The sequence below is a fragment of the Penicillium argentinense genome (genome assembly GCF_028826775.1).
Source record: "Penicillium argentinense strain IBT 30761 chromosome Unknown utg000002l_segment0_segment0, whole genome shotgun sequence".
NCBI lineage: Eukaryota > Fungi > Ascomycota > Eurotiomycetes > Eurotiales > Aspergillaceae > Penicillium > Penicillium argentinense.
In genome coordinates, this window is record NW_026622661.1 from 3,324,883 (window position 1) to 3,338,294 (window position 13,412).

At 50.1% G+C, this 13,412-nt stretch overlaps 4 protein-coding genes across 4 annotated transcripts; 2 read left to right on the plus strand and 2 right to left on the minus strand.

Annotated features, from left to right (window-relative positions):
- Positions 1 to 389: 389 nt before the first annotated feature.
- On the minus strand, positions 390 to 4,403 carry N7532_002053 (uncharacterized protein; the record flags this gene model as incomplete). The annotated part of the gene is made up of 7 exons (XM_056614547.1): positions 390 to 1,040; positions 1,102 to 1,352; positions 1,402 to 1,805; positions 1,921 to 2,438; positions 2,492 to 2,594; positions 2,960 to 3,467; positions 3,518 to 4,403. The coding sequence occupies 7 exons, from the start codon at positions 4,401 to 4,403 to the stop codon at positions 390 to 392; spliced, it is 3,321 nt and encodes a 1,106-aa protein (XP_056479588.1).
- Positions 4,404 to 5,478: 1,075 nt separating this feature from the next.
- sly1 (syntaxin-binding protein) lies at positions 5,479 to 7,787 on the plus strand (the record flags this gene model as incomplete). Its single annotated transcript, XM_056614548.1, has 4 exons — positions 5,479 to 5,515; positions 5,586 to 5,811; positions 5,888 to 6,270; positions 6,328 to 7,787. The coding sequence occupies 4 exons, from the start codon at positions 5,479 to 5,481 to the stop codon at positions 7,785 to 7,787; spliced, it is 2,106 nt and encodes a 701-aa protein (XP_056479589.1).
- An 844-nt stretch (positions 7,788 to 8,631) lies between these two features.
- On the plus strand, positions 8,632 to 9,066 carry N7532_002055 (uncharacterized protein; the record flags this gene model as incomplete). The annotated part of the gene is made up of 1 exon (XM_056614549.1): positions 8,632 to 9,066. The coding sequence occupies one exon, from the start codon at positions 8,632 to 8,634 to the stop codon at positions 9,064 to 9,066; it is 435 nt and encodes a 144-aa protein (XP_056479590.1).
- Positions 9,067 to 9,962: 896 nt separating this feature from the next.
- Positions 9,963 to 12,275, minus strand: N7532_002056 (uncharacterized protein; the record flags this gene model as incomplete). The annotated part of the gene is made up of 6 exons (XM_056614550.1): positions 9,963 to 10,608; positions 10,660 to 10,876; positions 10,929 to 11,303; positions 11,356 to 11,843; positions 11,909 to 11,931; positions 12,009 to 12,275. 6 exons carry the CDS (start codon positions 12,273 to 12,275, stop codon positions 9,963 to 9,965), a joined length of 2,016 nt encoding a protein of 671 aa, XP_056479591.1.
- Positions 12,276 to 13,412: the final 1,137 nt, after the last annotated feature.

The following is a 13,412-nucleotide window of genomic DNA, read 5'->3' on the forward strand; positions in this document are numbered from 1 at the left end:
TTGATACCACTTAATGTACATTCCCCGTTTTGCCCCAGACTGCGCCGTATCAATGATCACTGCTAACCCGAGCCAGCTGAAATGCGCCGAGAAATGGCAGACAGAAGATCTCGAGATCGAATCAAGAAAGTAAAAAGAAAATAAAAACGCCCCGGCTCTTCGTACCTGTATGTGGGAATCCCATGCAAAACATGCTTGACCCTCGGGACCGAATGATGCCGACACATGAACGCCATTGAAATGTCCCCCAGGCACTTGGTCAGTGCCACTGAATATGCAATAGAAAGGATACAAGAATTAAGATAAAGGCGGACTGTCAGCTGGACAACATAAGAATAAGAATAGGCATCAGCTGAGAGGACGAGTGGAGCCCAAGTCGAAAAGCGAGATTATTGAGGATCATGGCGGAATGTGCAATTGTCGCCCTTTCTGCATTTGCCTTCTGCCCAGAACTTGCAAGGAACGACGCCTACTTTATACGGCATAGGACCACCAGCCTTCGTCCGCTTCTGTCGACTCCACTCTTCTGATTGGCTCGTTTCGCGGATTCTTTTACGTTCTGGATCCTCGTAGGATTGGCCATAGGAAGAATTATGGTTAGGCATTTGGTTTTGGCCACCGAACTGCTGCCCAAACATGGCACCCAGATTGGGGGCCATTCCCGCCTGGCTCTGTGGAGCTTGGGGGAAAGTAGATCCCTGCATCTGCTGCATGACGTTGAAGATCTTCTGGAAGTCAATCTCCTGCGTCGCTGTCGGCTGGCTGACAGGGGCCGGTGGAGGTGGGGGCGGTTGTGTTTGGCTCTGCTGTTGTCGGAACTTGCCGATGGTGCGCTCCAGTTCTGACGCAGGAGCCTGTGGAGGTGTCGGTTGTGGCTGAGGAGGGGGTGTAGATTGCTGTTGTTGTTGCAAAGCAGGATTGATGAGCTTCAGCAAGTTGGAGATATCGAATCCTCCAGGGGCAGTGGCAGGCTGTGATAGAGGTGCAGGTGCCACTGTGAGCTTGGGATTGACATGAGCGTAATAGCGTTCTTGCCGAGCCTATAAACCATCACAGTTAGAATTTTCCTTGTCCCTCTCAGCAATGTCGCCAATTACTTACCTTGACAAAGTCCTCCGCCGATTCTCCAAAGAAAACCAGTTCAGGGGCAGCCTCTTCAGTACCGGACTCAGGCGCAGAAGGCTCCTTGGGTGTCGGGGGAACGTCGGCAGGAGAGTTATAGTAGGTCATCAGAGTCGTTGCTTCTCGATGCTTCTGTGCCTCCTCTTCTGGGCTGAATGGCATTTGGTCACCACCACGTTTCACGAAGTTGCCCGCCTTCGTTTGGCCATTTTCATAAACTATGTCAATCACTATTAAGGTCAGTCACGCTCATAATAGGCCGGCATTCGATAGGCTTACAAGTGGGGATAGGGTAGTCGTTGATGTTCGTCTCACGGATACCACCAAGGTCGTCCTCCTCTAGCTCCTCCAGATCTTTATGGAGCTTCAATACACTTCCCTCACCCTTCACGTCACCTACTCCACGTAGAGAGCTATCACCGGGGCCAAGTTCTTCGTCGGGATCATGAGTAAATAGCCGAGTCTCGACGAGACAGTCATCAGGCTTCCAGGTGACGCGCAACTTCCGCCTAGACTCTTTTCTGACTCGCTTTTCACGTTCTTCCTCAGTTTCGGGAGTTTTTTCCTCGGTCGTTTTGGTTGAGGGGGCGTCCTTGGGTTTGCTCAAGTCGGCCATGATATCACCAAACGAAAACGTGGACTTGGGAGGAGCCGCCGGTTTCTCCTTCTTTTCTGCGCTGGGTCTGGCAATCGATGTCAGAAAAATCCAGGATGTATTTTAGGTGAGGGAAGAAAAAAATTCAAGGGAGAGGAATAGGGCATGGGTCTGTCAGGGAAAAGGCGGCAAGGTAAACGTACGTCGACTTTGCGGCAGCGGCCGCGGCAGCACGTTCAGCGTTGGTTGTTCCGGGTCTCTTTGATGCAGAGCTCAGCGTACCAAAAAGACTACTAGGCTTGGGCGCGACAATATTCGTTCGCGGACGAGGGGCTGCTGTTGCTGCTGCCTTTCCGTTGGGGCCACTCTTAGCGGGTCCGTTAGATGCAGGCCCAGCTTTGCTCGCTTCCTTAGCGTTCGGTGCGACAACCATCCTCTTTGTTGCGGGATGCGTGTTACTATCTCCATCGCGTGCCCGTTTGGTTCCCGCAACGTCAGCCGAGGGTGAATCTCGCAGGGGCGCCTTGAGCGCAGGCGGATCTTCTTTTCCGGTCTTTGCATTATTCTGCTTTCTCTTGGTAGAGGCAGAAGCGTTTTCTAAAATCTTCTGGGCAAGTTCCTTCGTAACCGGGCCTCCCTTCTTAACAAACTTCGGAAGGATTTTGCTAAGGTTGGTTTTTTGCAGCAAATCTTCATCTACGGTGACGAATCGTTCCAGAAGCTGTAGAAATAGTTAGTAGACGGTTCAGGAGGGTTGGCCAGATGTAAGCTTACCTTGAGCAAGTTGACAGTCAAAGAACCATCATAATCGACTGACTGGAAGCGCTCAGCCAGGAAGGAGTAAATAGGAATGACCGCCATGGGGTGTTCTCCAAGCCTATATCGAAATAAAAGGTTAGCAAACGTATGATTCAAAGGCAATATCGGATGCATGTGATGAAGGCTAGTCCGCTCGGGTTGAATGCTTCTGCAACATCAGGAATTGCGTTACAGAATGTGGTTCAGGCATTCCCATTTCACCTGTTTGGGAAGTAGACGGTTCCGTCTCCGCTAGGTCCAAACCAAACATGGCATTTCAATGTTATCGGCACACAAAATGAACCAAGGAATGGCCTTTAATTTGGCCCATGACCACGATGAAAAATTACTCGGGCAAAGGGCTCAATTTGCTTGGAGCTTCTAGGGATATAGAGATTTTGTGTGCAAGGAAAAGGGGTTGGAGAGAAGGAGGGGATGACACACTTTTCAACAATCATGGGGTGGCCCATATCCAAGGCAGTTCTCACGATGCTGTCCATGACTTGCCGCTGCAGTGCGACGTCTTTCTTAAGAACCGTAAATTTGTCATTGTCACCTTGGTTTTCTGCCAGCTTCATTGCTTGAACCTGGTCCTTCCATGCATCACGTAGAGTTTTGATGATCTTTGGGAAGGCCACAAGCGCACTCTTTACTTTGTCCGGTGTTGGACGCTTGTTTCTGGGAGACCAAACTGCTTTCATGGTATCGTATTTGGCACCTTCCACAGGGTCGTTTGATCGAGTTGAGGGGATCGGAGAAGGCTCATCTGGGGCTTCAATTTCCGAATCCGACTGATCCGAGCTATCACTATCCGACTTTGTCTGTGCGTTCTTCACTTTTGCAGTGGGCTTTTTGGCCTTTGGCTTGTTCTTGGCGGCAGGTTTAGTTGTATTTGTGATAACAACATCAGGAGGCGCAGGAAATCCAGCGGGTGTAGAATGACCTCTGGCAGCTATGCAGAGTTAGTGTCAGTATAAATGGAGGGATATTAAATTATCATACCAATTTGTGGCATTCCAAGATTGGATGGGATGCCTTGAGGTTGCACGGAGAAGTCATTTTGATAGTAGTTGAACATCGTCCCGTCAGCTCCTTGAAATTCGGCAGGGACCGCGTATGAAAAGTTGTTTGGCACGTGTTGCTGTCGCTGTTGACGCTGTTGTTGCTGCTGCTGTGGTTGGTTGGGGGTCGGAGCCGTAGGGCTGAGGAATTGCGGGTTGATGGTTTGGTGAGACTCGGCATGGGGGAAGTCATTGGTGAGGTCGATGGTAGGCAGTTCTGTTTGGTAGGGAGAAGGGAGGTGAAACTGAGATATCGACGATCGAGGTGCCGTGGTCGAAAATTCAGTCGGCTGCTGATGTTGCGTCGATCGTTCGATCAAAGGTTCCTGCACCGCGAGCTGCTGTGGGTGGTAGTAGTTTTGTTGGTAGGTATACGTCGGAAACGCAGAGCTCTCTGAGGGCGTCAAGGGCCGTGAATCGAAGGCCATTTGGTCATGTGGGTACTGCGGGAGCTGCTGGTGCGGTTGAAATTGTGATGGAATTGCATAGCTCGCGGGCGCTTGGTGGAGAGGGTTCTGTTGCCAGGTCTGCGGGATGGCGGAATAGATCCCATGGTTCGACTGCGTCTGGGGCTGAAGGGGATTCTGAGACTGCGGGGGCTGCTGGTTTTGTTGCTGTTGTTGCTGCTGCTGTTGAAAAATCGGGTGGTCCCAGCTAATCCCCATCGGAGTTTGTTGCGTGGATGGATCCTGACCTTGACCAGGCTGGAGCTGAGATTCGGGGAACAAGGCATCGAGGCCGTTCCAATAACCAGGAGGTAACTGACCCTGCCCGGGGGCAGCATGCGACCCACCCGACATTGGGTGTTGAGCCGATGACTGCTCCATGGTGGTCAACCTCGCCGGACCGCAGTTGCTCGTTGCTTGCGCGCCCCGTTTACTACTGTCGATCGTGTCACGTGCACAGAGGAAAACTGCAGAAGGGGTTCCACCGCTTGCTCTTTAGGTTCTCGGACCTCGGAGTCAAATCGGCCGGCGGTGAGGTGGAGTTGGGGATTCTGATAGGTCGAGAGCCACAAGCTTGAGACGCTGAGGTGAAGAAAAGAAACGGTGTAAGAGAGTGGGAGTACGGCTAGGATGCGAGAGAAAGAGAAGGAGAGAAAAGAATGATGAGTTCTCCCGTACCTGATGTGACGAGAAGGTGCCTGGGCAAGTCCCGCGGCGCCTGAGTTTAGGTGGTGTTGGTTGCCTCAGGCACCAAACTGAATTCCCCCTGTAATGACGACTGCCTGCCGCAGCGAGTACACCGTAGGAAAAAGTAATTGAACGCCACTGGGAGAATCTTCGTGGATCCTCTTAAGGCTTGCGCTTGATGCTTGGATTTGTTTCCGAGTGTATCCTCCTTCACTTTGTATTTGATCCCGGACGGCTTCAAATGTCCCTGTAAAGGCCGGCACTCTCCTTTCTCTGCTCTCTTTAAGCTTTGCCTCGGACAGCCCTTAAGGAAAGACACGAAGGACCCTCATACAAAGAGCCACTCTAGCAACATAGCCATTCACTTTACGAAGAAAGGAGAGGGGTTGGGAGGGGGGGGAAAAGTTGGTGTTGACAAGGAGAGGTTAGAGGTCGGAAGGACAGAAGCTGCAGAGGCCTTGGGCGGTCGGTATTGGAGCGAACACTCCCTTGCGCGAGGAGTAGTGTGTGATTGGATTAGAATGGTGACCATTACGGGCTCTCTGTATCACCTTGGTATTCCGCCCAACCCCTGCGGCGGAACGGACTGACATGTGATCTGTTTGCAGTGTTTGTGTTTGATTATGTCATCTGCTGCTGCGGCCACCTGGGCCAGTGGAGTGCATCAACAGCACGGCATCTCACTCACGGCCCTCCCTATTGCTGGTTTCATGTCGTGAACTAGCCCTCGTGTCCTCTTCAATTCCGTGCCCGTGGTCGCTGCTCCGCCATGGCGCATCCTATGTCACTCCGGGACCGACAGGTCGGTAAGTGGTGAACCCTTGCAGCGTGACAACCCCCCGCAACTATCGCCGATGAGCTGACCGAACAATATAGCTTCCATTCAAAAGCTTCTCAATCTGAACCATGATCCGCGCCCTGCCGACGAAAGTACCCATGACCCGTCAGGACATTCTGGACTCGTTTCCCAATCCACGCCTATTTTGAACGAAGATGGCGATCCCATTTGGAAGGTTTTGGTCTTCGATGGCATGGGCCGAGACGTTATCAGCAGTGTGCTAAGGGTCAATGATCTTCGTGCTTGGGGAATCACCATTCATCTGTATGACGCATGACTTGACACTGTCTACACTTCTGGTAGTCTGGTGGGTCTGTCCGCTAACGAGAGACTATACCAGGAACATTAACTCCCAACGATACCCTATTCCCGATGTCCCCGTGGTGTACCTGGTCGAGCCCAACGAGGCTAATATCCAGGCCATCACCCGCGATCTCGCGGGTGGTTTGTACTCTCCTGCCTATGTGAACTTCCTCTCCTCCGTTCCCCGCCCACTCCTCGAAGACTTCGCATCGCAAATAGCGACCTCTGGCGCATCAGAGAACATCGCCCAGGTCTTTGATCAATATCTTAACTTCATCGTTGCTGAGCCCGATCTGTTCAGCTTGGGACTAGGCAATGATGCCTACTACAAAATTAACAGTGGCAAGACAAGTGATGAGGACTTGGATGCTATGATCGATAAAGTGGTCAGCGGTCTCTTCAGCGTGAGCGTCACCATGGGTATGTACTCTTTCTTTGGTATTATAATTTAGAAATTGTTTCTGATTCGTTTTCCAGGTACAATTCCCATCATCAGATGTCCCAAAGGTGGGGCGGCAGAGATGATTGCCACCAAACTCGATCGAAAACTCCGTGATCACATCCTCAACTCCAAGGATAACCTTTTCTCTGGCAACCAAAGAGCCCTGCCTGGTGTTGTTTCTAGCCGTCCTGTGTTGATTGTGATGGATCGAAATGTTGACTTGGTACCCATGCTCTCGCATTCTTGGACATACCAATCTCTTGTGCAAGACGTTCTTCAGATGCGTCTAAATCGGATTACCCTGGATGATGAGGAGTCAGGCAAGGTCTCAAAGAAGTCCTACGATATCAACAGCAACGATTTCTTCTGGCAAAGGAATGCCGGCGCTCCCTTTCCTCAGGTAGCCGAGGATATTGACGCCGAGCTGACACGATACAAGGAGGACGCCAACGATATCACAAAGAAGACAGGTGCTTCTTCTATCGAAGATCTCCAGAATGACACAAGCGCCTCGGCACAACATCTCAAGGCCGCTATAACTCTACTACCCGAGTTGCGGGAGCGAAAAGCAGTTCTCGATATGCACATGAACATCGCCACTTCCTTACTTAAGGGCATCAAGGATCGACAACTAGATGGCTTCTTTGAGCTGGAGGAAAACATTACAAAACAATCCAAGTCGCAAATCCTCGAGCTCATTAATAACCCCGCCAAAGGCAGCAATCCGCTTGATAAATTGCGTCTGTTCGTCATCTGGTTCCTCAGTACCGAGACCGAATTGAACCGCGCAGAGATGAGCGAATTTGAGGAGGCTCTGATCAAGGCTGGTGTCTTGGATGTGACGCCGATTGCATATGTTCGGCAAGTCCGCGAGATCACGCGAATGACCATGATGACCACTGCTGCCCCAGAGCAGCAATCCAACGATCTTTTTCGCGGTTTCTCATCCCTCTCCAACCGCCTAACAGACCGCCTCACCTCCGGTGGCCTGGGTGCTAACTTCGAAAACCTGCTTTCCGGTGTTAAAAACTTCCTGCCCGCAAACAAGGATCTTACCGTAACCAAGATCACGGAATCCATCATGGACCCCTCCGCCGCATCCAGCTCGGCAATTGCAAAGACCGAAAACTACCTCTACTTTGACCCGCGAAGCGCCAATGCACGTGGGGCCATGCCTCCGACCTCTGCATCCCGAACCCAACAGATGCCCGGTGGAACTATCCAGGGCCCTGGTACCGGTGCCACCTTCGGCCAACGTCGCCAAGCCTTCAACGAAGCCATTGTGTTCACGGTTGGAGGTGGGAGTATGGATGAATATGGTAACTTGCAGGACTGGGTCGCTCGGACGAGCGGCCAGCAAGGTACAGATGGTGCACCAGTCAACCGTGGCGCTCCTTCCGGTATTCGCCGCCGTGTTGTCTACGGCAGTACGGATTTGATGAATGCCAGCGAATTCCTGTCGGACTCGTTGGCGCCGTTGGGCAGAGAGAGCTAAACTGTATACCCTCCTCTTGATGGAAAAACATGTATGGACCAAGGGGAACGAAGACAATACTCGCAAAACGAGCTATAATTCAAAGACTTGATATAATTCCAATGTCATAATTGTCTGTAGCTCACTCAATTACTTCCATTCGGGAGTACTGGGGAAAGTCGCTTTCATTTCGCGTGAAGCACGCCACTTAATACACGCACAAGAGCCCGCAAGTCGTGGCCAAACCTCAGGCCCCTAGAACACCCAGTAACTTGATTTTTCATTTTTAATCCAATTTCTTTTGAACGTTCGAATTGAGCTATTCACAATGCGCCATATATGGTGGTGGCAAGCTCGTCATATCACCCTGGGCAGATTTCTTGCCACGAGCCACACCGTTTTTCGATTGACGCAAGGGATGGAATTAAATGTTTGACAATTATATCATGAGGTCTTCTCGAATGAAACTACTCAGGAATGATTTTTCGATGGTGTTATAGAAGTGGCAGTAATATCTGTCGGCTCATGGCCTAGTGTCCTCCATCATCCGCCTCCCGAGGCGACGGTCTGGAACGAACTTCCCCAGAAATGTCAGCCAATCAGTGCATTTAATTGCGACAGTGGTCATCATATTTATCTTTCATTCGAGCCATGTGCATCGCCCCCCTATACGCAATACCCTTTTTACAACTCAGATATGATGTCAAGGTACAATCATTTGCAAAGATACTTTCCGCCACGAGGATTATAAGAAGTGCTCCAGAGCTCTGCGAACCTCCATTCGAAGGCCACTTTCTTTTCTAATTATCCTTCGCCTGTCAGCCATATTGAATTTCAAAGCTCCAAATTTGACCAGCCTGGCAAAATGACTGATCGGTTCGGCAATTCTGCGTACACAAATGACTACTATGATTATGATACCACCGGAGCAACATACGATACAATTGGCACATCTTATGATAAAAATGGGAACACTTTTGACGCCACTGGATATGGTGGATATGCAACGACTGGCTTCGGTACGACAGGTTATGGCACAGATGCCATAGGTAACACATACGGTACAACTTATGATACTGGGTACGGTACCACAGCCTATGACCCCAGCAGCGGTGCATATGATCAGCATCTCGACTATCGTACCGACAACTCTCGACGACATCATCGCGAGAGACTCGATCCCAGCGGCGTCTATCGACACCGAGATGTTGATCGCCGCGATGATGGCACGACACATGTTCACCGAGAATACGATAACCCTAATACCGGCACCAGCTACCATCGCGACTATGAGCGATAAAAATTCAGATATTATAAAGTCAGTTGAAATGGCTTTATCAGGGTAATGATCTAAACATGTGTATAGAGGGATACGACGTCACGAAACTAGTACAAAAACAGATTGAAGAAAGGCAAAAATCCTCGAGGGCCGGGAAGATAGCTTGTCCTCTACCTCCCCAAAAAAAAGTTGAAATCTGTCAAATCATCCAAAAATATTGATATTGATGTACTTAATTTGCCCTTTGTTCTAGCGATCGAGAAAATATTATGGCTTTTATTTGATCACCTATTTTCCGGTTCGTCAATACCGGATTTTTAGCACTTGTGTGAGCATGTGATATTGCGGATGTAATGAGCAATTTTCCAGTTAGCATTTCTGCGAAGACGCGTTTCGAGGGATATTTGAGCTCTTTATTATAGCCGTTGTTAGGATTTCGTCTATTCTGCTACGTACCCTAGCGCGAAAGTGTTTTTGTGCTGGTCATAATTGGGAATGGACACAAGGTACATTGCACTACATGTAACCATAAATGGAATTTTGGTCAAAGGTGAGACCAAATACTAGGTTTGAGTCCTCACCTATCGCCCGAATTCCATCTATATTACACACTATCTACTCACCACCATGTAAGAGATAGACAGGTATAACCTTACCATTAACATGTGTGACATTTATATGTAACGCCACTGGCAGAGTGGTTAGAGCGAATATGTTTTTATTGTACTAATTTCCATCAACGATCGCTTAAACGCCCAATGCTATGCAAATGTCGCCGCAAGGAGTTTGAGAACACCCATTTGAAGGCCATGGGCTCAAGAGAAACAAAAAGAAAGCAGATAGCTAAATGACAAGGCGCCATGCATCTGTGCAAAATGAATGTAAACAAGGGTTCGTGATACCCCTCTTCAGGGCTATCAAGCGTTTGCTTGAAGTCCGCCGGTGTAGACTCCCTCAAAATCCAAGCCGGCAAGCATCCCGTTGACACGATCAATCTCGCGGCTCAGGTCCTCAACGTTGACGGCGAGACTACTTACCTCGTCGAATTTACGACGACGATTAGCATCTGCGATCATTTCGGAGACAAAGAATTTCTGTTCTTCAAGTACGATCAGCCGTTCTCGAAGCGCTTTCTCTTCTGCTTCCAGTGCGGATACAGCACTGCTCGTATCACTTGCTAGGCTGCTGGAACTTCCATTGGCCCCAGCACGATCGTTATATTTTATTGATGCAAGTGCTGAATCTTGAGGCCGGGCACCAGGTGCCGGTGATCCATTGACTGGTGTGCTGGGGGAAGATGTGCGGCTAGGTATGCGGTCTCCTGCTGGTGAGGCATGTTTGAGGACCTTCGGTAGAGATTTCAGAGGTAGCATGTGAAGATGGAGAAAATTGCTGGCCTGTTGGTAAATGGCCTTCTGCAATCGCTGTTGGGTGGGAGAGTTGGTTGGTAGGTCACGAATTCGGCGAGCTACTACGTCATATTTTGCGAAGGAGTCCATGAGTCGCTTACGGACTCTGGAAGCTTCTGCAATTTGAGCCGACGACGGCGGGCGCCTTGGGTCTCTGTAGCTCATTGTCAGTACACATAAAGCCAAACTGGAATTTTGTACATACTGGAGTGCGGAGAGAAGTTTCTGAAACTTGGGCATATGTAGACGGATTCCTCTCTCAAACTGGGCCAAGTTCTCATAGGATCTGACTTCAGGAGGCTTGCGTGCGACATCGGCTTCAAAATCGCGTCGGTCGAATAGTGTGGTCCTGCATTCCTTACAAAGCCTCACATCAACATTCAGCAGGTTTTCGGCGGCGGCTTTTTCCGACGATTTTGAGACTAGCATGAATTAGAGGTGATGGTAAATTCGCAAGAGGGTATTGAAACATACGGGGTGCGATGGTCAGCCCGACCTCACTGGAGCAACCAGTATCGGGATCACTACACACAACCCGCCCGCAAGTTCTGCAATGGTGTCTTCGAAAGGAATACCCCGAAAAGTCCTGCTGGCAGAACGGGCAGCGCGAAACACTAGCATCATCTTGCCAACTGACAATCGTTTGCTCCAGGCTTCTTCGCCGATCGTTCTGCCAGCCAATAGAGAATAGCTTCGTCGCACTTGGCTGGATTTGATCTGCAGGCAGGCTTGCCAATAACTGCGTTAGCCTGGTCAATCTCTTCTCGAGCCGTGAAACCTCGAGGAAATCTTTGTCGACTGTCTGCTTGCGAGTAGACTTAAACGCATTTGTTAAATCTCTCGTTGCACCTAATCCATTCATGAGCTTGAGCCAAAGATATGGAAATCCAGTGGGGCTCACCATTATGATCGATGTAGCCTTCCCTCGACTTATAGCAGGTTTCGCAGACACGGGCCCAGATTCCCCTGACAGGCTCATGCTGTGCGGATCGTGAGAGCTTCATTTGGTACATTGTATGTTCCTCGCAGAATAGTTTGCCGCATTTCCGACAGTTCACACAGCCGTTGGTGGCATTAAGTCGCTGTCCGCAAGATGGTTCCAAGCATACGTCGTACATACAACCGGCCTGCCAGTGTTGCTTTGTGATGAGATCCTCTGGATCTAATAACTTCGGTGTTTCGGAACTTCCTGCATGAGAAGCCAGTGGGCGACCAGGTACCGAGCTAGTCTGATTCTCATTCGATTCGAACACATCCAGACCTTTAAGCTTCTGGTTCAACACGGCGAGTGGTTGAAACCGTTTCGCTTTCTCCATTTGTACCTTGAACCAATCTTTGACCTCGTCTTGTGTGCCATCTTCCAGGTTCTGGTGAATATCGTCGAGGTGTCTATCGGTGGGTTAGATAGGGTCGGAAGATAGACACAGGGGTATGGGCCGAGGGTTGGGAGATACCTGTTTAGCTGTAGGAGCGTTACCTGCGGATATAGTCAGTATTGCTAGTTCGAAGTGGAAACTAGGCGCGAGCAAGCATTCATGTGCTGGGTACACGTACCATCTCCTCACTGCAGATTGGACATGAGAGCTGGGTTCCGGGTGCCGCGGAGGCGGCGGATATCGAGGTGTCGCCATTCTCCAGGGATATGCGCGACGTGATATCTTGCGTACCGGACGAGAATTGTGATGCGGAAGTCTGCGAGCTCAGGGAAATGCTGCTGGCGGTCGGTGAGAGCACCCTCTTCGGTTGCGGGGACGAGGACGGGGCTGAGAGCGCACTCGGAGTGCCCAGAACACGACCTCCACCCAACGTCCTCCGGGACATGATTACGGTGGCATGGGAAGCTGGAGAGGAATAAGCTGTTTCAGCTCGGCATCCAGTTGAGAGAGGGTTGGGCGCCCGTCGAGACAGATGGAGTTGTTGACTTGGGGCCACGGTGATGATGCGGTGGAGCCTTGAACCTTGCAGCCTGAGGCATCAGTCCCAGATCAGCGCGGCTTGACGGACTTGGCGTGAAGTGTGGCAGTCGGCGGGTATCATCAATCAACTCGCTACATCCTACCCTAAGGTAAACAGGAATTTGTTACGATGTAGTGGATTTGGCTCCATCGCGATGATTTACATATCAAATTATCATAAGGGATTGACTTGAAAATTTCCGAGCGCGACCGATGATTATGTGATGTCTGTCACCAGCGTCCCAATATATATGGTGCAGGTTTTGGCACAGCGACAAACCATCCTCAATGACCCGAGAAGGGAATATGAAACGCGAGGCAAAACTAGACACCAGCATTGCTGTCACACACGAGGACACCTGTCTACCCAAAACCAGGTCACAATCACTTAGAAGAGGGACTGTAGACACCATAATGACAGTACTTTTGACAGTGCTTACGGTTGCAGGTGACCCCCCATCAGGCTTAGGGGAATACAGGTCGATGATAAGAAAATAAATGAAACAAAAATATATCATACATTTTGCCTCGAGAACCAATGCAATGTGGTGCGCACAAAGGAGAACCAAAAAAGAAATCTCGAGGTATTGTAGGAAAAGCCGAACGCGGGGGTCGAACCCGCAGCCTTGAGATTAAGAGTCTCACGCTCTACCGATTGAGCTAGCCCGGCCGGGCTGTTGAAGACGGTAACCGGCTTTGGCTACATAAACCTAAATCTGCGAGCGAAACTTTCTCGTCCTGTACTAGGTCGGTCTTTTCGTTTTTCCCTTTCTCTCTTGACACAATGTAAATTGGAAGCTCCCTTCTGCTCATGATTTCTCTAATTCATCTCGTATCCCCACCCTGAACCTTCCTTAAGCACTGGTTCCTATATCAAATTATTTTACTGAAGTGGCCAAGCGCTTTACGTTGGCTCAGTGTTCGTCCCAGCCTCTCGGCACTGGATACAGCGCAGGCTCCGTGGCGGTCTTGGCTGGAATCCCGTGGTAGATTGGATGGGCAC